Below are 26512 nucleotides of genomic sequence, written 5' to 3' on the forward strand. Positions count from 1 at the left end.
GCTTACATAAGAAATAGGAGTAGCAGTAGACCATTTGGCCCCTTGAGCCTGCTCCGCCATTTAATAAGGTCATGGCTGATCTGATCATGGACTCAGCTCCACTTCCCTGCCCACTCCCCATAACCCTTTATTCCCTTATCGCTCAAAAATCTGTCTATCTCCACCTTTAATATATTCAATGACCCAGCCTCCACAGCTCTCTGGGCAAAGAATTCCACAGATTTACAACCCTCGGAAGAAATTCTGCCTCATCTCAGTTTTAAATGTGCAGCCCCTTATTCTAAGACTAGGGCCCAAATTTTTTTTTGGAGCAACTTGATTTTTCTGGAGTATCTTAAAAATCCCCATTCTGCACATTTAATTTGCGCTAGTGTAAGTGAGTTAGTTAGGATTTTTTTTAGTTTTAGTTTTTTTTTTCAAAAGGGGTCATTACCAGCCACCTGCGCCTGTTTTGGCCATTTAAGCCACTTTCGACAGCTAATAGTTGCTCCAAACTAACTTAGGCCAGCATATGTGGCCACTTGTGGCTGCACAGAAAACCCTTGCGGAGAGAGAAGAAATCAGCGCAGGTAGCCAGAAATAGGGGGGAGAAGGGAAACGGAGAGGACCTTGAAAAGCACTAAACACCTTCACAACAACATTCAAGAAGCATAAAAACCATCAATAATAAACAAATAATAAAACTCAAGTCCTACCTTCCTAACTTGGCCCGGGAAGTCAGCGGGCCGAGTCCGAGTCCCCCGAGGGACTGCACCGCACGTCTCCGATGGAAGGCAACGGCCGGCCTGTGCGGCAGGCCACTCTGTCTGGGATAGGGACGGGACGCGTTGGGTCCCACGCTGCAGGCACGCATCATCACAATCATGGGAGGAGCTACTGTGCATGCGCGAACGCTCTACTGCGCATGCGGACAGCTGCCAGCACATTCTTAGGCGCAGGGCCCCAAGTTCCCTGGTTTTAGTTTCCCCTATGAATGGAAATATCCCCTCTGCATCTACCTTGTCAAGCCCCCTCATTATCTTATAAGTTTCAATAAGATCACCTCTCATTCTTCTGAAATCCAATGTGTATAGGCCCAACCTACTCAACTTATCTTCTAGTACTCTAGGTGTGGCCTCACCAATACCCTGTACAGTTGTAGCAGGACTTCTCTGCTTTTATACTCCATCCCCCTTGCAATAAAGGCCAATATTCCATTTGCCTTCCTGATTACTTGCTGTACCTGCATACTAACATTGTGTTTCATGCACAAGGACCCCCAGGTCCCTCTGTACTGCAGCACTTTGCAGTTTTTCTCCATTTAAATTATAATGTGCCTTTTTATTATTTCTGCCAAAATGGATAACCTCACATTTTCCCACATTATACTCCATCTGCCAAATTTTTGCCCACTCACTTAGCCTGTCTATTATCCCTTTGCAGATTTTTTGTGCATTCTTCACAATTTGCTTTCCCACAAATCTTTGTATCATCAGCAAACTTGGCTACATTACACTTGGTCCCTTCATCCAAGTCATTAATATAGATTGTAAATAGTTGAGGATCCAGTAGCGATTCCTGCGGCACCCCACTAGTCACCTTTGCCAACCGGAAAATAAACCATTTATCCCGACTCTCTGTTTTCTGTTCGTTAGCCAATCCTCTATCCATGCTAATATATTGCCCCCAACCCCGTGAGCTTTTATCTTGTGCAGTAACCTTTTATGTGGCGCCTTAGCGAATGCCTTCTGGAAATCCAAATATACCACATCCACTGGTTCCCCCTTATCCACCCTGTTCAGTACATTCTCAAAAAACCCCAGCAGATATGTCAAACATGATGTCCCTTTCATAAAATCATGCAGTCACAAATGACATCCTTTGTGACTGTGACAAAGGTAAACTATCCCTCCTCGTCCTTCTCTACCTTTCTGCAGCCGTTGCCATGATTGACCACTTCATCCGCCTCAAACGCCTCTCCACCATCGTCCAGCTGGGTGGGACTGCAATCGCCTGGTTCCATTCTTATCTATCTAATTGTAACCAGAAAATCACCTGCAATGGCTTCTCTTCCCACTCCCACATCGTTACCTCTGGTGTCTTTCAAGGACTGGATAGTCCCTGCCACAATCCGCGTTCCCTAGCCACTGACTCCATCCCTCTCCCTAGCATCTGTCTAAGGCTGAACCAGACTGTTTGCAACCTAGGTGTCCTATTTGACCCTGAAATGAGCTTCTGGCCACATAGCCGCAGCATAACCAAAACTGCCTATTTCCACCTCCGTAACAATGCCCGTCTCTGCCCCTGCCTCAGCTCTTCTGCTGCTGAAACCCTCATCCATGCCTTTGTTACCTCTAAACTCGACTTCTCCAATGGCTGGCCTCCCACATTCTACCCTACGTAAACTTCAGGTCATCCAAAACTCATTAGCCCGTGTCCTAACTTGCACCGTCCCGCTCACCCATCATCCCTGTCCTTGCTAACCCAGTTAAGCAACGCCTCGATTTCAAAATTCTCATCCTTGTTTACAAATCCCTCCATGGCCTCGTGCCTCCCTATTTCTGTAATCGCCTTCAGCCTCAATACTGCCCCCCCCCCCCCCCTCCGCGATGTCTGCGCTCCTCAGATTCTGCCCTTTTTAGCATCCCTCATTATAACTGCTCAGCCTTTGGTGGCCATGCCTTCAGCTGCCTGGGCCCTAAGCTCTGGAACTCCCTCCCTAAAACTCTCCGCCTCACTATCTCTCTTTCCTTCTTTAAGTCGCTCCTTAAAGCCTAACTTTTTGACCACGCTTTTGGTCATCTGCCATAATTTCTTATGTGGCTTGGAGTCAAATTTATTTATTTTGTCTTATAACACTCCTGTGATGCGCCTCAGGACATTTTACTACGTTAAAGGCGCTATATAAATACAAGTTGTTTTTGTTGCCTCGAAGCGCCCGAAGAGAGGCTTACCTGGGGAAAAAAATTGCCAATACCTTGCTCACCCCACATCGCTAAAATAAAACAAAAAAAACATAATCACACTTGCCTCCAGTCATTCCTTCCCTCACTGCCACCAGAACAGCTCGGATCGCCAGCTTTCCCAGACGGGGCACTACGGGTCCCACTCAAACCAAATTTCTGCACGCTGTCGCAACCGGGGGCATTGCACACCAGCTCAATGCTCCCGGACGGTACTGCTCAGCACCCCCGCAAAACCGCCACCAAATTTCCCGGCAAGAAGCAGGCTGCCCGGCCAGAACTCATTTGCATACCCATTACCGCCCTTCCGGGGCATCAGTAGTCGCATGCCCAACAAAAATCCAGCCCGATATCTTCAGAAATTATATGAAAGAATATATGTTTAAAATAGCCTTCTCTTGTTAGTTACCTTGCAAGTTGAAAGATTTCCTGACATTTCATCTTTACTTTTTTTATTCAGTGACTTCTACAAAGCTTTCCATTTCCTGAATCCTAACGTAACATTCCAGAATACTGTAAGAAAGAACTTGCATTTATACAGTGCCTTTCACAAACTGAGGACATCTCATAGAGCTTCATAATCCATGAAGTACTTCTGAAGTATAACCAGTGTTGTAATGTAGGGAAATGTGGCAGCCAATTTGTGCACAGCAAGGTCCCACAAATAACAAGATAAATGACCCGGATGACCTGTTTTTGGATATGTTTGTTGAGAGGTAAAGATTGGCTGGGACACGGAATTCCCTTGCTCGTTAACGAATGCCATGGGATCATCTATGTCCAGCTGAAGGCAGGCGGTGCCAAAATGTAACTTCTCATCTAAAATACTACACTTTTGCCCATGGAGCACTCCTTCAGTCCAGCCTAGACATTGTGTTTAAATACTGCAATGGGGCTTGTGCCCAAAGATGAGCTATGGTTGACATTCTTTGTGCAGCACTTAAATGTTCATTTTTTGAGATTTGCACAATGCTATTTAGTTGTTTGTCAATGCATCCAAAGGGCATTTGATGCATGCAATTCAACAGTGCAAAAAGTAATGTCTCATTTACCTGAAATAATTTCTGTGCTGCTTCTTGGCATTTGACAGCTACCATTTTGTGTGCAATGCTTGAAATACTTTGGAGGCTAATATTGGTTTTGTACTGTAGGTTTATGTGGATCAGCTTTCAGTTACAGACATGGAGTACATTGCTGACACCATCTTTCCTGCTATTGGTAAAAATATCATCAGTAAAATGGTTCGTTTTAACCACAAGGTAAAGGATCCTTTTTGTTTGTTTCTTTAGAAGACAAGATTGGATGAAAAGTTCAGAGCATTCATAGCAGTTACTAATTTAATTGCTTTTGTTCTTGAAGATTAACCAAGAAGTAATGGTGGAAAGGAAATGGGGACAGAAAGGAGGACCGTGGGAGTTTAACTTGCGCGATCTCTTCCGGTGGTGCCAGCTGATGTTGGTCGATCAGATGCCAGGGTGTTATGATCCAGGCCAACATGTTGCTTTGGTGTATGCAGACCGAATGCGAACTGAAGCAGACAGGAACAATGTAAGAAAGCCAGCTGAGCTGCTTTCTGTTGATAGTTGCTTTATTCTCAATTTCCAGTCGATTCTTGCAGTAAATCTTGGCTATGGCAAGATCTGTACTCTCTTTGGTCAGGGAGCTACGTTGGCCGCAAGCGTACCCTTTTTCAGAATGACCTATTCATTTAATGAAAAATTTTGCGATATGTTACATCAGTACTTGGAAGTATTCTTCTAGGAATTCTTCACCTCTTCTCCTCTGAGGATACCTAGCCCTCTAAATTCGCTCTTTGATCAACTTGCCTTTCAAGATTAAAAATTCTGTAATGAAATAGTGTTATGTCATAGAAACATAGAAATTTACAGCATAGAAGGAGGCCATTTCAGCCCATCGTGTCCGCGCCGGCTGACAGAGCCGCACGGCCCTTGGTCAGCAGCCTTAAAGGTTACATATAAACCTATGAACAATGACGGAAAGGCAAAGAGCACCGAGCTCAACCAGTCTGCCTCACACAACTGCGACACCCCTTATACTGAAACATTCTACACTCCACCCCAACTGAAGCCATGTGATCTCCTGGGAGAGGCAAAACCTCAGGCCAATTTAGGGAGAAAAAATCTGGGAAAATTCCTCTCCGACCCGTCCAGGAGATCATCCTGGCCGTATTCTATTCCCTGCACTACTTACCATTGTATCTGCGCCGTCCAACAAAAGGTCATCCAGTCTAATCCCAATTACCAGCTCTAGATCCATAACCCTGCAGGTTACTGCACTTCAAGTGCCCATCCAACCATCTCCTACTAAAAGTGGTGAGGGTTTCTGCATCCACCACTCTTCCAGGCAGCAAGTTTCAGATCCCCACAACCCTCTGCGTAAAGAAGCCCCCCCCCCCCCCTCTAATCCTCTCCTAAACCTTCCACCAACCACCGTAATACTATGCCCCCTTGTAATAGACCCCTCCACCAATGGAAATAGACCCTTACTATCCACTATGTCCAGGCCCCTCAATATTTTGTACACCTCAATGAGGTTTCCTCTCAACCTCCTCTGTTCCAATGAGAACAAACCCAGCCTATCCAATCTGTCCTCATAACTAAGATTCTCCATTCCAGGCAGCATTCCAGCAAATCTCCTCTGCACCCTCTCTAGTGCAATCACGTCCTTCTTGTAATATGGCGACCAGAACTGCACACAATACTCCAGCTGTGGCCTAACCAAAGTATTATACAATTTAAGCATAACCTCCCTGCTCTTATATTCTATGCCTTGGCCAATAAAGGCAAGCATTCCATATGTCTTCTTGACCACCTTATCCACCTGGTCTGCTACTTTCAGGGATCTGTGGACAAGCACGCCAAGGTCCCTTTGTTCATCTACATTATTAAGTGACCTACCATTTAATGTGTATACCCTTTCCTTATTAGCCCTCCCAAAGTGCATCATCTCACACTTCTCTGAATTAAATTCCATTTGCCACTGCTGTGCCCACCTGACCAATAGATTGATATCCTCCTGCAGCCCATGAGTTTCCTCTTCATTATCAGCCACACAGCTAATTTTAGTGCTGTCTGCAAACTTCTTGATCATATTCCTTATATTCAAATCTAAATTGTTGATATATACCACAAAAAGCAAGGGACCCAGTACTGAGCCCTGTGGAACCCCACTGGAAACATCCTTCCAGTCACAAAAACATCCATCAATCATTACCCTTTGCTTCCTACCTCCAACCAATTTTGGATCCAACTTGCCACTTTGCCCTGTATCTCATGAGCTTTAACCTTCATGACCCAGTCTACCATGTGGGACCTTATCAAAAGCCTTGCTAAAGTCCATACATCGTACGCGCTACCCTCATCGACCCTCTTGGTTACCTTCTCAAAAAATTCAATCAGGTTAGTGAAACACAATCTTCCCTTAACAAATCCGTGCTGACTGCCCCTAATTAATCCCCTTGCCTTTCCAAATGCAGATTTATTCTGTCTTTCAGGATTTTTTCCAATAATTTTCCCACCACTGAGGTTAGGCTGACAGGCCTGTAATTACTCGGCCTATCTCTTTTTCCCTTCTTAGACAAGGGTATTACATTAGCAGTCCTCCGGCACCATGCCCAGATCCAAAGAGGACTGGAAAATGATGGTCAAGGCCTCTGCTATTTTCTCTTTTACTTCCCTCAACAGCCTAGGATGCATTTCATCTGGGTCTGGGGACCTTTCAATGCTGCTAAACCCCTTAATACTTCCTCTCTCACTCTCTTTATTTCATCCAGAATATCACACTCCTCCTCGATAGCAGTATCTGCATTGCCTCTTTCCTTTGTGAAAACCGATGCAAAGTATTCGTGAAGTACCCTACCAGCATTTTACACCTCCACACAAAGATTACCCTCATGGTCTCTAACAGGCCCTACCCTTTCTTTAGTTACCCTCTTACTCTTAATATATTTATGGAATATCTTAGGGTTTTTCTTAATTTTAATGGCCAAGAATTTCTCGTGCATTCTCTTAGCATTCCTAATAACCTTTTTAATTTTGCCTCTTATCTTCCTATATTCCTCAAGATTCTAAAGTATTTAGCCGATGATATTTGACATAAGCGTCCCTTTTTTTCTTAATCCTCCCCTGTAAGTCTGTGGACATCCAGGGAGCTCTAGAATTATTTTTCCCACCCTTTTTCTTTAAGGGCACATGTTTGGCCTGAGCCTTCCGGATCACCTCCTTGAATGCTTCCCACTGTTCCGACACTGATTTACCCACAAGTAGCTGTTTCCAGTCCACTATGGCCAAATCACTCCTTAACTTAGCAAAATTAGCTTTTCCCCAATTTGGAACTTTTATTCCAGGCCTATTCTTGTCCTTATCCATAACCAACTTGAATCTGACTGAATTATGGTCACTGGCACACAAGTGCTCTCCCACTAATACCCCTTCAACCTGCCCAGCTTCATTCCCCAAAACTAAATCCAAGACTGCCCCCTCTCGTGTTGGGCTTGCTACATACTGACTAAAAAAGTTCTCTTGAATGCATTTCAAGAATTCCGCACCCTCTATACCCTTCACACTAAATTTGTCCCAGTCAATATTTGGATAGTTAAAATCCGCTACTATTACTTACCCTATGGTTTTTGGACTTCACACAAACTTGCCTACATATTGGCTTCTCTATCTCCCTCCCACTGCTTGGGCGTCTATAATACATGCCCTGCAGTGTGATTGCCCTTTTTTTATTTTTCTATTTGACTCATATGGCCTCATTTGATGGTCCCTCTAACATATCATCCCTCCTCACGGCTGTAATAGTTTTTTTTTAAACAGTACTGCAACCCCCCCCCATTTTACACCCCTTTCTGTTGTCTAAAAATCCTGTAGCCAGGAATATTGATTTGCCAAACCTGCCCCTCTTTCAGCTATGTTTCTGTAATGGCTATCATGTCATACTCCCAAGTGTCTACCTGTGCTCTTAGCTCAGCCGCTTTATTCGTTATACTCCTTGCATTAAAGTATATACCGTTCCGCACAGGAAGACCTCCTTGCTTACTACATACTAAGCCCTGTTTCCTCTGTCTTACAGATTCGCTTTCTAGATTCTTGCTATCCTTTTTCTGCTTTACTTCCTTCCCTTTTGAATTCGTTCTCAGGTTCCCATTGTCAAGCAAATGCAGTTTTAAAGATGAGTAACTGAGTTGCAAAGTCATAGTGAATTACTGTTAGTTGTAAGTTGTTCTTTACGCTGGAGTGTAATTGCATTTGAGGTGATAATTGGTAAATGCATTGCAAATTGAAATTAAGGCACATTGGCTCAATTTGAGACTGGCTTATTTCTTTTAGTTACCATAATATCACTTTACAAAAATTGGGTGTTGAAATTGCCCTTGTGCAGAAGAAACTCTAATATGTTGGTTTGGCTATTTAATATGTGCATTTCTTCTTTCCTTCCAAGATGTTTGCTGTATTTAAAGGCATATTTCATTCAAAATGTGATGACATTCAATCACATGCCTACACTGGGTCCAGAAAATTCCACATCACACCACAGCAGGTTCAGGTTTGTGACTTAGCAAGAGATTACCCAACAGTATGCAAAGCTAAGATTCTGTGCAAAAAAAAAAGTGATCAACCTTTCAGTTATTGTTAAAAGTGAGCAGTTGGTAACGGTTGCTGTTGTCCTCTGTTTTAGGTTGGTTATTCTATCCTTTCTCGTAGTGCGTTCACCGTTCCCATGTCGAGTAAGCAGCTGTCCATTCTTCATCATTCGCTTCAGCCACTAGAGTCGGTTATGAAGTGTACACAGATGAGTTGGATGGTAATTCTGGTGGGGCCTGCTGCCAGTGGGAAAACTAGCCTAATCCAGCTCTTGGCTCTTCTAACAGGTCAAAGTTTAAAAGTTATGGCAATGAACAGCGCCATGGACACAACAGAACTTCTTGGTGGATTTGAGCAGGTGAGATATTGAACAGAACAATTGAGTTTTCAATTTATTTAGCCTGCCTATGTGTCTTGTACATAGATTTCGGTTGCTCGTGATTATTGTGTTAAAGCTTGGTGCTCATTAGCATGAGGAGGAGCTTTTCTGTTTTGTAGCAGCATTTGTACAAACGATTCCAATTCATACATCTGTCACATAATGTGTAGAAATTACAATGTTGGCGAGTGTTCTTTTATTTATTATATGTCTCATTTTGCTTTTAACCAATTCAGGATTTGTGTCCTATCCACATTACTCTATTGCCAACTTACTCTGAGCACAGTGTTTGCCTTTATTGTGACTTTAAACACATTAATGCTGCAAATTCCTTGTGTATATAGAGCCAAAGCAGCTTGCAGCACCTAGAGGCTATTCGGCCCATGTTTTTTGTGCTGGTTCACTGTGGACCAATAAAACTACTCCCACAGCCCTACTCTTTCCCAATAGACATGCATCAACCTGTTTTTAGCGAATTTTCCCTTGGAAGATCCAATGGTCGCTACCTCGATCAGTCCTTCTGGTGAAGTATTTTGTGCTCCAACAACCAGCTATGTACAGAACTCTCCCCTAATCTGTCTCTTGACTCTCCATGACTGTTTTAAATTGATGACCCTCTTCACATATTCCAGAACCAGAGGAAATACTCTGTCCCTTGTCACTCTATCGGAAATCTTCCTAATAAAATACCTCTAAATCTATTCTTGGCTTTCTCTGCTCCAGACAGCCAGATACACATCTCCATTTTCATCCAGTGTTGGACAGTGTTCCATTTTATATCTGTCTCTGCAGTGCACTTCAGGCATTTGTATGGCTATAGTTGATTTATTCAAGGTTGTTAATGCTAATAGTAAAAGAAAACTTGACCTTTAGCAATGTGGGTGTATTTTTGTTGGCAGGATAAGGTATTGGCCTGGATTTTACGGGGCATATGCTGGCATAAGTGCACCGCAAATTCCGGGTTTCTACACTGCACTGCGCATGCACCAAAACCTGGGACTTGCGATCTGTCAAGTTTCAGCTTGATCGATCGTCCTCATCTGCAGGAAATGGATATTCGCTGGCGGGGAGTACTGCCCAGCGAATGTCCACAAAACTCTTGCGCCCAGTAAAAGCAGGCGTAGGTAGGGCCTTCTTTTACAAGCTTATGGGTTTAAATAAATATTAAAATTCAAATTTTAAAATCATTTAAACATTCTAAAACTTTGAGTTTAGGTTATTTTTGGCTCCTTTAAAAAATTTTGAAATTTATTTTTCAAAAAATAAAATTTTGGTTTGATTTTGAATTAAATTGTATTTTAATTAATTTTAAACGTGGTTTATTTTTATTTAGATTGCGCGAGAGTGTTTTTTATGTCATCCTTTTACTAATGGGGATTCCGTACGTAAATGGAATCTCCATAAGCATAATGGGAATCCCCCTTTGTCATTGGTTGGCCTGGCCCGCATCATTTCAAGGATGCTTGCGAACCGCCTTGGCCTTTACACAGGCGTATGCCTGCAGGCCCAGGACTGCAAGAGTCCCAAGATGCGGAGGCACAGGTAGGTGCGTAATTTTTTTGCGGATCGGAAGCACTCACCCGCAGGAAGCCTCCGACTGCAGTTTCGGGGCCAATGTGTTTCGCACTGCTGTGGTCATGCATTCAAATCTTGGCAGATGCTCTCATGTCTAATCCATCAATTTTCTCAGTTTATCATAATTTGTATATTTAGCATCTAACTGCGAGTCAAAGGTGCATAATGGTCAATGCACTCGTTCACCTCTCCGGCTGAAAGATGGAAGATAATAAAAGAGGAGCAAGCAAAATTGACGGGTTTCATGTGTGTTTGCAGGTTGATATTTTACGCCCCTGGCAGAGTTTAGTTGGGAAGGTGAAGGATGTCATCAGTGCTGTCACCAGAGATGTTCTGCTCTCTCTGGACACTTTCCCCGATGGTGGTGTCCTTCTCAAACTCTGGAATTCATTCCTGATCAGTCATTCACGTTGCCTCAATGAAGATCGTAGTTCTGGCATTTCCTCTGATGCAATGAACAAACTAGAGAGTTTGCTCATTCTTCTTCAGCGCTTCAATAACAAATTGAACACTCTCTCTTCATCAGGTATGCATTTCTAAATACAGGGACATGATTTGTGAGAATTTCCCCCAAAAAAGTATTCAATTGCCTTTTTAAAAAAAAAACACACTATTTAAAAAAAAAAAGTTGACCAAATAAAATAGTTTAGATTCCACAATGTTCACACACTACAAAAGTCTGTATCCGAGTAAAATTAAACATGCTATTAGCTACAAAATTGAAATGTTTGCAATTTTTTAGACTGGGTGATAGGCATTCCTTGTGTGTCCTAAGAAGCGTTCTTCTTCCCACCCCCCCCACTCCGGCAATAATTTTATACCCCACTGAAGATGTTGACTTCTCTGGGGAATGGTTCCACTGATTGCCCTCCCATACTTTGACAGATCACATATGTTGGTGGGCATTTGATGACGGATCTGACAACACATGCAGTATTTCAGCGGGGTAAATTCACTGGATAATGAGTGGGAGCCTCAGTTTTTTGGGTTTGTGATCTCCAACCTTAATGTGTATGTTGGATGTGGTGGGAGAGTTGCATTTCTGCCTGAATTGAATAAATGTACTGTCAAAACTTCATTGAGTTCTTTAGAAGTCATGTTTCCTTTTGAGTAATTGTCAGTAATGATCCATTTCTTACCTTTTCAATTGTAGAATTTTCAGAATTGATCACAGAATTCCAGCGCTTTAAGCGCCAGCGAAGTCAATCTTTGGATGGCCAAAGCCGTGGCACTTTCGAGTGGGTTGATGGGATGCTTGTACAGGCTTTGAATTCGGGTGATTGGCTGCTGCTGGACAATGTTAACTTCTGCAGGTGAGTCGATTACCTAGAAAGTACATTCCAGTGCTCTGTAGTTGTGCAGGTTCTAACGCTTCTTGTAAGAACATAAGAACATAAGAATTAGGAACAGGAGTAGGCCATCTAGCCCCCCGAGCCTGCTCCGCCATTCAACAAGATCATGGCTGATCTGGCCGTGGACTCAGCTCCACTTACCCGCCCGCTGACCGTAACCCTTAATTCCCTTATTGGTTAAAAATCTATCTATCTGTGACTTGAATACATTCAATGAGCTAGCCTCAACTGCTTCCTTGGGCAGAGAATTCCACAGATTCACAACCCTCTGGGAGAAGAAATTCTTTCTCAACTCTGTTTTAAATTGGCTCCCCTGTATTTTGAGGCTGTGCCCCCTAGTTCTAGTCTCCCCGACCAGTGGAAACAACCTCTCTGCCTCTATCTTGTCTATCTCTTTCATTATTTCAAATGTTTCTATAAGATCACCCCTCATCCTTTTGAACTCCAACGAGTAAAGACCCAGTCTATTTAATCGATCATCATAAGGTAATCCCCTCATCTCAGGACTCAGCCTAGTGAATCGTCTCTGTACCCCCTCCAAAGCTAGTATATCCTTTCTTAAGTAAGGTGACCAAAACTGCACGCAGTAATCCAGGTGCGGCCTCACCAATACCCTATGCAGTTGCAGCAGGACCTCCCTGCTTTTGTACTCCATCCCTCTCGCAATGAAGGCCAACATGCCATTCGCCTTCCTGATTACCTGCTGCACCTGCAAACTAACTTTTTGGGATTCATGCACAAGGACCCCCAGGTCCCTCTGCACCGCAGCATGTTGTAATTTCTCCCCATTCAAATAATATTCCCTTTTACTGTTTTTTTCCAAGGTGGATGACCTCACATCTTCCGACATTGTGTTCCATCTGCCAAACTTTAGCCCATTCGCTTAACCTATCTAAATCTCTTTGCAGCCTTTCTGTGTCCTCTACACAACCCGATTTCCCACTAATCTTTGTGTCATCTGCAAATTTTGTTACACTACACTCTGTCCCCTCTTCCAGGTCATCTATGTATATTGTAAACAGTTGTGGTCCCAACACCGATCCCAACCCGAAAAGGACCCATTTATCCCGACTCTCTGCTTTCTGTTAGCCAGCCAATTCTCTATCCATGCTAATACATTTCCTCTGACTCCACGTACCTTTATCTTCTGCAGTAACCTTTTGTGTGGCACCTTATCGAATGCCTTTTGGAAATCTAAATACACCACATCCATCGGTACACCTCTATCCACTATGCTCGTTATATCCTCAAAGAATTCCAGTAAATGCTCGTTATATTCTCAAAGAATTCCAATAACGTTGTGCTCAAATGAATGAATTAATTGCTGCTCAATGTAAAGTCAGTGTTTCTATAAAATGCTGGAATGGGATTGACTCACTGATGCATAGAGGAGACTGTTGGGTTAAAATGTATATTTAGCCATTTGTTTGTTGTGTGATACATTCAATACTTATTTTTATTTAGTCCTTCTGTGCTTGATCGTCTAAATGCTCTTTTGGAACCTGGAGGAGTCCTCACCATTGGTGAAAGAGGAGTGATTGATGGCACCAGTCCAACAATTGTCCCACACCCAAATTTCAGGTATGCCATCAAGATGTTTGGTAGTAATTCAGGGCTATGGAAATGCACAGATTTTGTTTGAGTATTTCCAGATGTTTTGACATCTGTTGACGAGGTAGAAAAGTTCAAAACTTTTTTTTTGTTCATGGTCATCGCTGGTAAGGCCAGCATTTATCGCCCATCCCTAATTGCCCTGGAGAAGTGGTGGTGAGCCGCCGCCTTGAATCACTGCCGTCCTTGTGGTGAAGGTTCTCCCACAGTGCTGTTAGGGAGGGAGTTCCAGGATTTTGACCCAGCGACGATAAAGATTGTGTACATGACATTCCATTCAAAATGCATTGGAAGATCCAATATCAACCTCTATCAATTGCATTTTTCATATTAACTAACCACAATTATCTGTTATGCCTATGGGAATTTTAATGTTGCATATCACAATGTTGATTGCTATTTTAAACTGGGGTTTCTTGTGTGCAGCTGAAAATTAATATACCTTGTTCCTTTTGGGTTTTTTTAAACTCATTTTCATTAAAATAAATCGGGCCAAATCTTCCCACTCACAGGCACTTGTGTTCTAGAACATGATGGGAAGCAAAACCTAGAAACTGAGGCAAATCAAACCAGTTTTCATTTATTTAAAAGAAAATATTTAGAAATAAAGGGAAGGGAGGCTGTTTTTAACAAACCTTGTGGTTTCTAACCACAAAAATGAGGGTTTGGGAATCAAAACTTCACAAACTCTCATTCATTCCTCGAATGTTTCAGCCCCACCAGGCTGCAAACAAACTACAACCAGTATCAAGCCATATCCAATCTGATTACTCACCAGGATTTTTTTGTGCTCATTTCCCTCCGCCTCATTCTGCCGTACACAGGCTCTGAAATTTCTGTAAATACCAACAGACATTGATTCCCCTCTGCTTTTCACGGAGAAAAAAAACATTCGCCTCCCAGTAACCTTTGCCTCTGCAGTTCAGTGTTTCTTTTATCAGCTGTATTTTAGCAATGAAGGCGGCTTTGTTTGTGAAGTTCAGGGTGATTCATCATGTAGCACGACATGCTCCTCAGCCCAGCCCATTCAATAGCCCAGGTGTTTGAAACACCTTGCATTGACTTCAGGGCTTCCTTCGCACAACACAACATTGGATCATGTAGAAAGGCACGAACGTTTGCATTTACTTCTATCGATGCTTAATATGAAAGTTCCAATTTAGTGGCAATCACAGCAAGAAGCACTGTGTCCCCTAGCAGCCATCGAAAGGAGTAATAAACCACATGAACATTCAAGAAACTAAGTATTATATTTTCTCTTGGTAACGCTGAAACCTTCTGAGAAGTGGTGAAGTTGGATTTTTTTCTCTCGTAAGGTCAGAATAGAGCCCATGCTCCATTGCAAAACTGTGCCAGCCCCTCTATCACACTTCATCTGCCCGTACCCTCCTCCACCCCCCCCCCCCCCCCCCCCCCCAAACTCTCACCCAGTATTCTCTGTAAATCTTATTCTCCCTCCACTGAATCACATTACCAGCCACGTCCCTCTTAAGGTCGTCTGTGCCTCGCCCTCCGTCCAATTATCCCCCTGCCTTATACTATGGAAGAGCAATTACTATTAATATTTGGTACTTCTAAACACTGCTTTTCATATTCCCCTAATGAGCACATGCGCCTTTTTAAAAAGTATGCTTTCCATTAACTGGCATAAACTGCATTTAAAAATAAGGTTGTTCTAAAGATAAAATATCATTAGCTAGTACTGGAGTTTTCATGTTTAACTGTCTTTTTTAACTAGGCTATTTATGACCATGGATCCATCACATGGAGAAATTTCTCGGGCCATGAGAAATCGTGGGATTGAAATTTATATTGCAGGCGAGCACAGTGCGGACCCTTTGGATAAACAGGATATTAAAACACTGCTACATGGGCTTGGCTTTATGGGAGACCATCCATGTACTGAGTTAATGGCCTTGTATTCAGAAATAAAAGAAATTACAGCAGGTAAACTTAACATTTTAAATCAATCAACTTCGGGGTTTTTGGTAAACTGGTTCTAGCTGGATTGTCGGGCAAGAACAGAATGTTCCTGTTTAATTGGAGCTGTTACACTTGTCCAAATGCTCAGGTTTATTATATTTGTTTTTAGTGGAGCTGGAAATGTAAAATCTAGTTCTGGTGACTGTAAGTTAAGGACTTGTGTGGAGAAATGCTGGTTTGAATGCCTTTGATTTGCCGCTTTAACTATTTTTTTTTTCCTTTTTTGTTTTTGAAAATAGGTAGTTCTTCCTCCATCTCTCTACTACTTCATGCTGCTGTTCTTATTGTTCAGCAGCTGAAGCGTGGTCTCAACTTGACAGAGGCATTCCATCGAGCTTGCTCGCAAGTGTTTGTCCTTTCACAGACTTCTCAAGCTCACCAGCAGGTAAGGGTTAAGGACTCGTTTTTGAAGGGAGTTCACAATTTCTAGCAATTTAGATTGAAGGAATTTAACGGCCCAGATTTTGCGAGAGCCGATGATGGCGTACGCTGGTTTTGGGTTTCCGCATCCGCGAAAAACCAGAGCTTGCCTTGATGGATCTAACTGCACCGACCCAAAAGTTGCCGGAGTTGGGCTGTTTGCTCAGTACTGCCCCGCAAATGTCCCACAAAACCCTTGGGCCTGCTTTCACCAGCGTAAGGGTTAATATAAATCTTAAATTAAAATAAAAAAATCATGCACAAACACTTAAAATTATTTTGTCAATTTTGGCCCGGATTAAAATGTTGAGAATTATTTTTCAAAATAAATGTTTTATCGTAAATGCTTCATTGAAGGACTTTTATTTAAATTGGAAAATGGGAACATTTATTTTTATTCCAGTTGTATAAATTATTTTGGAATTCCTCATATGCTAAAGGGATTCTGTTCGTAAATGGAATTCCCATAAGCATTTTAGGAATTCTCTTTTCTGATTGGAGTAACTGACCCACGTGATCCCAGCAACGCTTCCGAGCCGCCTGCGTCTCTGGGATCCATGGGCCTTTAAGCAGGCATGTGCCTGGAGCCAAAGTCTTCAAAGCCCAGGAGCCTGAAGGTAGGTGTGGATTTAAAAAAATTGGTTCGGAGGAATACTCCGGAGGTAGGCCTCCGACCACAAGTTACATTGAGTGAAGAAAGCTATGTGTGCGTACGTTAATTTTATACAATTGTCATACGCACTGTAGTACTGACACAACTAAGCAGACATATTTAAATAGTCTTATACCTGTGAAGTTATCTTGATTGTTCTGCCTTCTTATTTATTACATTCTTAAGTTGAAAGTAAAAGCATTTAAGTAAGACATCGGTCATTTAAGAGCCATAATGATCTTTTGTGTTGCAGCAAGTACAAGAACGAGTGGAGAAGCACAAACTCACATTGGCGACGCTTAAATCCTCGGCTCATTGCTTGATCTCTTTAGGGCTGTGGCCCGATTCTATTCCATCGGCGGTGCTTACAGCAGAAGACTCCATGCTGTCCATGGTCCATCGCGATGGACAGCTCCTTGCCTACTGTTTGAACCAACTGAGCCTCAGTAACAACAGGTGGGCTGAAGGCACGATTATATGCAGACATTTAGGAAAAGACTTAAGTTATGTCCACTAAACATCAAATTTGTTTAGATCAAATTTTGCTTCATACACAGTTGTAACCTGACATACTGTCATTATTTCATGTTTTGAAAACATTTGCTCGCAGCAAAACCATCACCAGCCAAGAATGGAGACAGACGGTATTAACAACAACTTGTATTTATATGGTGCCTTTAACGTATCAAACCATCCCAAGGCGCATCACAGGAGTGTTGTAAAATCAAATTTGACACCGGGCCACATGAGATATTAGGGCAGATTACCAAAAGCTTGGTCCAAAGGATGGGTTTTAAGGAGCGCCTTAAAGGAGGAAAGAGAAGTAGAGAGGCTACTGGGTTACTTCCAGTGTAACTCTAATTGGCTACTGGGAGGCATATACTTCGTATCTCCCCATGAAATGTTTTCCCTGTAATTTTATGACCAAACCGAGGAGTAATACAGGTGCAGAGCTGGCTTCTTGCGTTCCGTGGCACACCGCACAGGAACTCCACCGAGAAGTTCCGCGCTTAAGGGGCCTTCTGCAAGTTACTTCGTGCTGGATGAAAATCTTATTTAATCCAGAAAAAACATTGGTGCATGCCCCCATTCAGAGTACAGAATGAATTCCATGCAGAGGAGAATGATTTGACAACATGAACATCAGTTCAAAAAAGAAGAAAATAAAATCCACATGGAGTGGTTGAGGCAAATCGCACGGATGCCTTTAAGCTAGATAAGTACATGAGGGACCAAGGATAGAAAAAAAGAAAGACTTGGATTTATATAGTTCCTTTCACGACCACTGGATGTCTCCAAGCACTTTACAGCCAATTAAGTGCTTTTTTGGAGTGTAGTCTCTGTTGTAATGTGGGAAACGTGGCAGCCAATTTGCGCACAAGCGAGCTCCCACAAACAGCAATAGAAGGATATGTTGTTCGATGGACGAGGCTCGTGTGGAGCATAAACACTGGCATAGACCAGTTGGCCTGTCGCTGTGCTTTAGGCTCTATGTAATTCTTATGAAACAGCTGGTTTTGCTCCCTATCAACATATTTAACTGCCATGCATCCTTGATGCAGAGTATGCACCTTGGGTTCGATGAAGACCACCTGTTCACCATGCATATGAAAATATGATTCAGATAGGCCATACCACATGTGGTCTTTTGCATCATAGCTTTGTTATTGTGTCAGTTTGTTTATGGCCAGCTAATGGTTCTTTTCTTGCATCAGATCGATCTCTGCTCATTGCCAAAGTCTGGGGCAGAGTTTCCAGCCCCTATACAGGAGTAAATTAGATACGTGACAATAGAGTATCCAAAGCAATATGATCAGTCCAGGTTTCTAGATGTTTGCCGGACTGGAGGAGGATTTGGGGCGCATTGTGTCTGCCAGCTAGAGCAAACCAAACTGAATCCCCCTGCCCCATGCTCTCCCTTTTACCATGTATCTTCCTCAGGTTATTATTATATCTCAGGAAATATTTATCCATTTTCCCTTAAAAGATGCAATGGTCTTTGCCTTAACCATTCCCTGTGGCAAAGCATTCTGTCCTCCAGCAACCAGCTGTGCAGAGAAAGTTTTCCTAACCTATCTCTTCATTCTCTTAGTAACCATTTGAAATTCATGACTTGCCACCAAAATAAATAACCTTTCCCTATTCACTATCAAAATCCCTCATAATTTCAAAAACCTTGATTAAATCTCCTCTTGGCATTCTCTATAGTCCCAGTATCTCTAGTCTTATCTCATATCTAGAACATCCTATCTTAGCAAATCTGTGCTAAATGCTCTCTCGGGCTGTAATCTTCTTTCTGTAATGGAGCACTCAAATCTGTACATGATATCCAAATCCATATACACTACATCTACTGCATTCCCTTTATCTAGCCAATCAGTCACTTCTTCTTCAAAACACCATTACCTTGAACAAATCCTTGTCCTTGATTAATGTAGATTTTTAAGTGGTTTTATTTTTCCGCTTTCCCAGCAGCTTGAGATTTATGCACCACCAGTTAACCTCCCAAAAATATACTAGGTTGTACAAGCAGACAGAAGAAATAAGTTCTGCCCCTTTCAGTTGTAGCGAATATGAAATCCAATCCAGTGCTCCCTCGGCAGCCACAAAGTAAATGGAGCAGACAGAAGTAAGAGCATTGGCATACAAGAGGCTAAGACACACATTGGAATTTACACAATGCAAAGAGTGCCATAGCGAGGCTGTAATCATTCAGTGCACCATTTGGCATAGACCGATCCAATACTTTGCCTGCATTAAAACAAACCAATTGCCTCAGTAATTGGGTGAGCATTTCTGCAGCAACATCTGTCAAAGGCCCGTTCATGATTGGTGTATAAAATGCCCAAACATGACATTGTGACTTCCACACTCGTCTCTTGCTGATGAAATGCATCAGTTTAGAAAAATTTCACTAAAAGAAAGGGCAGAAAAGTCAAAGGGAGCATAGCTTCATAGGGATGGGAAACTGTAGGGGTGAGACAGAAGGAAAAGTTGTGTGCAAGAGGCAGATTGGGAGCGGGTTAGATAGAAGGGAAGGAAAAGCAGCTTGCTAGAAAGTGTATCATTAAAGATTTGTGTTTATCTCTTAGAGCCGGTTATTTTATTTTTAAAAAGTAAATATTTTGGGAACGACTGAATTTGATTGTCACAGTTGATGGTGTGAGTGAACCATGAGAGAACATGGATTTATTAAAAAGAAAAATTTGCTCCAGCAAAATTAGATGTACAGGTATATGTTTCTGGAAAGCAATATTTGTAACGGATGTGTGTTTTCTTTCCCTTCCTTGATTCAGGTCTCGACCTTTGACCCTGACTGATCTCGAGCTAGTTTTGCAGTCCTGTAACATGGACGGTCTTTTATTCAATGGCGACAAGACAGCACTCGCGACCGATGAGGTCTGTATGGTTCCTGCTGCTATCAGGCTGGTCGCGGAGAAAGCATCTAATCAGGATTGGCTGTTAAGGGCCAGGTGGTTGTGTCACATAGCAAAAACCCACAAACAGCTACCAGGTAGAGTTCAGCTCTCTCTAAACTTGATTATACAATTTCGGTGTCATGCTGGTTGATGAAATCATTCAGTTAGCGACTTTTTTCTTTTTGCATAAATATGGTTATCAGTTGACACTATGTACTGAAGATTCAAATGCCAGTTGACAGTCAGTGTAATGGCCTCTTGTGCACAAAGTTGAATTTAAATTTGTATCCTATGTTATGTGTAGCTTTTAAAATTTGCATCACAAGTGCACTTGTGTATAGATTATCAGCATTGTTTATACATTTAATCTTTGCACACTCCTGTGTTTAATGGGTATACAATATGCATGATAGTATGACTTAGAAATATGATTTTACACTTTAAAAAAAAAATCACAGCACAGAGCACTGACTATGAGTTATAAAGGCATTAGAGCCTTATAAAGACAATATGCAGCAATAAAAGATGACTTTCACTGAATGTGCATTGTCTTGGTTGCTGACAAATAACAGCTCAAAATAGATGTAAAATGTTCCCTGTAAGTGAGATTCTTAATCATTTGTCACCGTGGTTAATATATATGGCTCTTTTTCTTTACCTACAGAGTTGGTGTATGCACAACTGGAGGCAGCGGCTAAAGCTCTTAATGTAGTTTACTCCAGTGTACTGCCTTCAGGGATGAAAGGAGTTATGCAGCAACTACAACTTGATGCAAATGGTAACATGCTCTGAGCAATGGGAACATTGGCTTTTTGTTTAGTTTTAACATCTGTTAAATTGTATTTTCAGGTGAACTGGTTACATCATTGGGGAATGGGAAGAAGTTGCATGGCTTTAAATATGAATGATTAGCATTAAATTAGATCCTTTAACTATAAAGTAGATGCATATTAATGGCATTTCTTTGCTCTGAGAGAAGTGGCATGTTTATGGACCGTGTTTGAGCTTCTGCATTCAAGTTGGGGGAAAAAAATTAACATTTTAAAATTAAAGACAATGGAAATGTGCAAACCTACAAAAGTGTTGGGAGGGAAAAAGACATAAATGTAATAGGTTAGCACACCTGTCAGCATAGTCTGCTTTTTCTGCAAAACTTTAGAAAGGTTGCAGAAGAGTAGGCATACCATAGAATATTATAGGATGTGCAGATACGGTTCGATGAAGTAGGGTGGGCGGAGGCTTACATCGACCCGTTTGTGTTGTAAATTCTAGTCGTTCTAGAACCACAGGCGTTGCAGCTCCGAATGAGACCATTTAACTCATTGGCGTAGAATTTCAATTTGCTGAGGCATAAAACTAGCTTTGTGGATCGGCTGCCCATTGTGGAAACCACCTCAAGTGAATTTAAATCAATGCAAATTAAATGAAAACCAAATCTTTCAGTAACAGGTAGCTGATCCTTAATGCCAATTTAACATCCAGGTGACGAGTTGAAAATCTACCTCATTGTGCCAGCTCTCTGCTGCCTCGCTCTCTTCCCATAGCCCTGTATCTTCCTCTGCTTGTTATTTTTAAAAATTGCAATATTCTATGTCCAAACCAGTCCCTGTGGCAAAACATTCCATACTCCAGCATCCCTCTGTATAAAGGCATTTCTTAGTTTCTCTCCTCATTCTCTTTGTTGTTATATGTTTTACATTTATGATGCTCCCCACCCCCCCCACAAATCACTGAATCCCCAAATCTTTCTATTCACACTCATTAAAACCCACAATCTCTCTGGAATCTTTTCTTGGCCTTCTCTGTTCCACTGGAAGTAGTTCCAGTATCTCCTCATAACTCTACTTTCCCCTCCCGTGTATCCGTGCTCTCTCGGGCTTTAATTTATTTTCATAATGGGGCACCCAAAACTGGACATAGTACCTGAACTGTTTCTGAACCAATATTTTTGGTGAAACATTTTCACTGCTTCCTTTACTTTTTTTAATTCGTTCTTGGGCTGTGGGCGTTGCTGGCAAGGCCAGCATTTATTGCCCATCCCTAATTGTTCTTGAAAAGGTGGTGGTGAGCCGCCGCCTTGAACCGCTGCAGTCCGTGTGGTGAGGGAGGGAGTTCCAGGATTTTGATCCAGCGACGATGAAGGAATGGTGATATACTTCCAAGTCAGGATGGTGTGTGACTTGGAGGGAATTTGGAGGTGGTGGTGTTCCCATGTGCCTGCTACCCATGTCCTTCTAGGTGGTATAGGTCGTGGGTTTGGGAGGTGCTGCTGAAGAAGCCTTGGTGAGTTGCTGCAGTGCATCTTGTAGATGGTACACACTGCAGCCACAGTACGTCGGTGGTGGAGGGAATGAATGTTTAAGGTGGTGGTAGGGCTGCCAATCAAACGGGCTGCTTTGTCCTGGATGGTGTCGAGCTTCTTGTTGTGTTGGAGCTGCACTCATCCAGGCAAGTGGAGAGTATTCCATCACACTTCTGACTTGTGCCTTGAACATGGTGGAGTTGCTTTGGGGAGTCAGGAGGTGAGACACCCACTGCAGAATATCCAACTTCTGACCTGTTCTTGTTGCCACAGTGTTTATGTGGCTAGTCCAGTTAAGCTTCTGGTCAATGGTGACCACCAGGATGTTAATGGTGGGGGTTTTGGCGATGGTAATGCCGTTGAATGTCAAGGGGAGGTGGTTAGACTCTCACTTGGTGGAGATAGTCATTGCCTGGCACTTGTGTGGCGCGCATGTTACTTACCACATATCAGCCCAAGCCTGAATGTCATCCAGGTCTTGCTGCATGTGGGCATGGACTGCTCCATTATCTGAGGAGTTGCAAATGGCACTGAACACTGCAGTAATCATCGAACATCCTCACTTCTGACCTTATGATGGAGGGAAGGTCATTGATGAAGCAGCTGAAGATGGTTGGGCCTCGGATACTGCCCTGAGGAACTCTTGCAGTGATGTCCTGGGGCTGTGATGATTGACCTCCAACCATCACAACCATCCTTTGTGCTAGGTATGACTCCAGCCAGTGGAGAGTTTTCCCTGATTCCCATTGACTTCAGTTTTATTAGGACTCCTTGATATCACACACTGTCAAATGCTGCCTTGATGTCAAGGGCAGTCATTCTCACCTCACCTCTGGAATTCAGCTCTTTTGTCCATGTTTGGACCAAGGCTGTAATGAGGTCTGGGGCCGAGTGGTCCTGGCAGAACCCAAACTGGGCATCGGTGAGCAGGTTATTGGTGAGTAAGTGCTGCTTGATAGCACTGCTGACAACGCCTTCCATCACTTTGCCGATGATTGATTGAGAGTAGACTGATGGGGGATAATTGGCCGGATTGTCCTGCTTTTTATGGCTAGGACATACCTGGGCAGTTTTCCCACATTGCCAGATAGATGCCAGTGTTATAGCTGTACTGGAACAGCTTGGCTAAAAGCACGGCTAGTTCTGGAGCTGTCTTCAGCACGACAGCCGGGTTGTTGTCGGGGTCCATAGCCTTTGCTGTATCCAGTGCGCTCAGCCTTTTCTTGATATCACGTGGAGTGAACCAAATTGGTTGAAGACTGGCTTCTGTGATGGGGGGGACCTCAGGAGGAGGCCGATATGGATCATCCACTTGGCACTTCTGGCACTCCTATACAACAATTGTCCATCCCTGTGTGGTGTAAGATTAAAAAAGGGAAAGTGGCTCAACTGTGGCTAACAAGGGAAATTAGGGAAAGTGTTAAATCCAAGGAAGAGGCATATAAATTGGCCAGAAAAAGCAGCAAACCTGAGGACTGGAGAAATTTAGAATTCAGCAGAGGAGGACTAAGGGTTTAATTAGGAGGGGGAAAATAGAGTATGAGAGTAAGCTTGCAGGGAACATAAAAACTGACTGCAAACGCTTCTATAGATACGTGAAGAGAAAAAGATTAGTGAAGCCTAATGTAGGTCCCTTGCAGTCAGAATCAGGTGAATTCATAATGGGGAACAAGGAAATGCCAGACCAATTTGAACAAATACTTTGGTTCTGTCTTCACTAAATAAGACACGAATAATCTCCTGAAAATATTAGGTGACCGAGGGTCCAGTGAGAAGGGGGAACTGAGGGAAATCCTTATTAGTCAGGAATTGGTGTTGGGGAAATTGAAGGGACTGAAGGCCGATAAATCCCCAGGGCCTGATAGTCTGCATCCCAGGGTACTTAAGGAAGTGGCCCTAGAAATAGTAGATGCATTGGTGGTCATTTTCCAACATTCCATGGACTCTGGATCAGTTCCTATGGACTGGAAGGTAGCTAATGTACCCCCACTTTTTTAAAAAAAAAGGTGGGAGAGAGAAAACAGGGAATTATAAACCGGTTAGCCTGACATCGGTGGTGGGGAAAATGCTGGAATCAATTATTAAAGATGTAATAGCAGCGCATTTGGAAAGCAGTGACGGGATCGGTCCAAGTCAGCATGGATTTATGAAAGGGAAATCATGCTTGACAAATCTTCTGGAGTTTTTGAGGATGTAACTAGTAGAGTGGACAAGGGAGAATCAGTGGATGTGTTGTATTTGAACTTTCAAAAAGCTTTTGACAAGGTCCCACACGAGATTAGTGTGCAAATTTAAAGCACATGGTATTGGGGGTAATGTATTGAAGTGGATAGAGAACTGGGTGGCAGACAGGAAGCAAAGAATGGGAATAAACGGGTCTTTTTCAGAATGGCTGGCAGTGACTCGTGTGGTGCCGCAGGGTTCAGTGCTGGGGCCCCAGCTATTTACAATATACATTAATGAGTTAGACGAAGGAATTGAATGTAATATCTCCAAGTTTGCAGATGACACTAAGCTGGGTGGCAGTGCGAGCTGCGAGGAGGATGCTCTGAGGATGCAGGGGGACTTGGACAGGTTAGGTGAATGGGCAAATGCATGGCAGATGCAGTATAATGTGGATAAGTTTGAGGTTATCCACTTAGGTGGCAAAAACAGGAAGGCAGATTATTATCTGGTGACAGATTATTAAAAGGGGAGGTGCAATGAGACCTGGGTGTCATGGTACATCAGTCATTGAAGGTAGGCATGCAGGTACAGCAGGTAGTAAAGAAAGCTAATGGCATGATGGCTTTCATAGCAAGGGGATTTGAGTATAGGAGCAGGGAGGTCTTACTGCAGCTGTACAGGACCTTGGTGAGACCACATCTTGAGTATTGTGTGCAGTTTTGGTCTCCTAAGCTGAGGAAGGACATTCTTGCTATTGAGGGAGTGCAGCGAAGGTTCACCAGATTGATTCCCAGATGGGACTGATATATGAAGAAAGACTGGATCGACGAGGCTTATATTCACTGGAATTTAGAAGAATGAGAGGAGATCTCATAGAAACACACAAACTTCTGACGGGATTGGACAGGTTAGATGCAGGAAGAATGTTCCCGAAGTTGGGGAAGTCCAGAATCAAGGATCACAGTCTAAGGATAAGGGGTAAGCCATTTAGGACTGAGATGAGGAGAAACTTCTTCACTCAGAATTGTGAACTTGTGGAATATCTACCACAGAAAGTTGTTGAGGCTAGTTCGTTAGATATATTCAAAAGGGAGTTAGATGTGGCCATTACGACTAAAGGGATCAAGTGGTATGGAAAGAAAGCAGGAACACAGGGTACTGAAGTTGCATGATCAGCCATGATCATATTGAATGGTGGTGCAGGCTCGAAGGGCCAAATGGCCTACTCCTGCTCCTATTTTCTATGTTTCTAATGTTGTAAATGTTTCAGCCTTGTCTTTTGCACTCGCATACTGGACTCCGCCATCATTGAGAATGGGGATATTCATGGAGCCGTCTCCTCCTGTTAGTTTAATGGTCCAACACCATTCATTGACTGACTGTGGCAGGACTGCAGAGTTTTGATCTGATCCGTTGGTTGTGCGATCGCTTAGCTTTGTCTATAGCATGCTGCTCCGCTGTTTAGCATGTATGCCGTCCTGTGTTTCAGCTTCCCCAGGTTGGCACTTCATTTTTAGGTACACCTGGTGCTGCTCCTGGCATGCTCTTCTACACTCTTCATTGAACCAGGGTTGGTCTCCTGCTTTGACGGTAATGGTAGTGTGAGGGAAATGCTGGGCCATGAAATTACAGATTGTGGTGGAGTACAATTCTGCTGCTGCTGTTGGTGCACAGCGCCTCCTGGATGCCCAGTTTTGAGCTGCTAGATCCGTTCTGAATCTATCCCATTTAGCACGGTGGTAGTGCCACACAACACGATGGATGGTGTTCAGTATGAAGACAGGTTTTCGTCTCCACAATGACTGTTCGGTGATCACTATTACCAGTGCTGTCATGGACAGATGCATCTGCGACAAGTAGGTTTTTCCCTCGTGTTGGCTCTTTCACCACCGGCTGCAGGCCCAGTCTGGCAAATATGTCCTTCAGGGCTTGGTCAGTAGTAGTGCTACCGAGCCACTCTTGTAATGTTCGCTGCTATTTAATAAACCCAAAACATATTTTTATGGCTTTGGCTACCTGTGTACTCACACGTTCACTTAATTAAGATAATAAGCGGTGGGAGCCAGCAGTAGAGAACAAATTATAGTTTCCTTTAAATCTGCACT

General features: G+C 42.9%; 1 protein-coding gene across 2 annotated transcripts in view; it reads left to right on the forward strand.

Annotated features, from left to right (window-relative positions):
• Positions 1–26512, forward strand: part of mdn1 (midasin AAA ATPase 1) — a 215109-nt gene that overhangs the window by 90905 nt on the left and 97692 nt on the right. For both annotated transcript variants that reach the window (XM_070885519.1, XM_070885520.1), the window contains exons 39-50: positions 4094–4201; positions 4302–4490; positions 8406–8510; positions 8643–8906; positions 10761–11028; positions 11656–11815; positions 13319–13435; positions 15204–15412; positions 15688–15833; positions 16774–16976; positions 19817–20034; positions 20604–20717. In XM_070885519.1, the coding sequence (XP_070741620.1) occupies positions 4094–4201; positions 4302–4490; positions 8406–8510; positions 8643–8906; positions 10761–11028; positions 11656–11815; positions 13319–13435; positions 15204–15412; positions 15688–15833; positions 16774–16976; positions 19817–20034; positions 20604–20717 (2101 nt within the window). The remainder of the gene's footprint in view (positions 1–4093; positions 4202–4301; positions 4491–8405; positions 8511–8642; positions 8907–10760; positions 11029–11655; positions 11816–13318; positions 13436–15203; positions 15413–15687; positions 15834–16773; positions 16977–19816; positions 20035–20603; positions 20718–26512) is intronic.

This window comes from Pristiophorus japonicus, chromosome 7 (genome assembly GCF_044704955.1).
Source record: "Pristiophorus japonicus isolate sPriJap1 chromosome 7, sPriJap1.hap1, whole genome shotgun sequence".
In the NCBI taxonomy this organism is placed as follows: Eukaryota; Metazoa; Chordata; class Chondrichthyes; family Pristiophoridae; genus Pristiophorus; species Pristiophorus japonicus.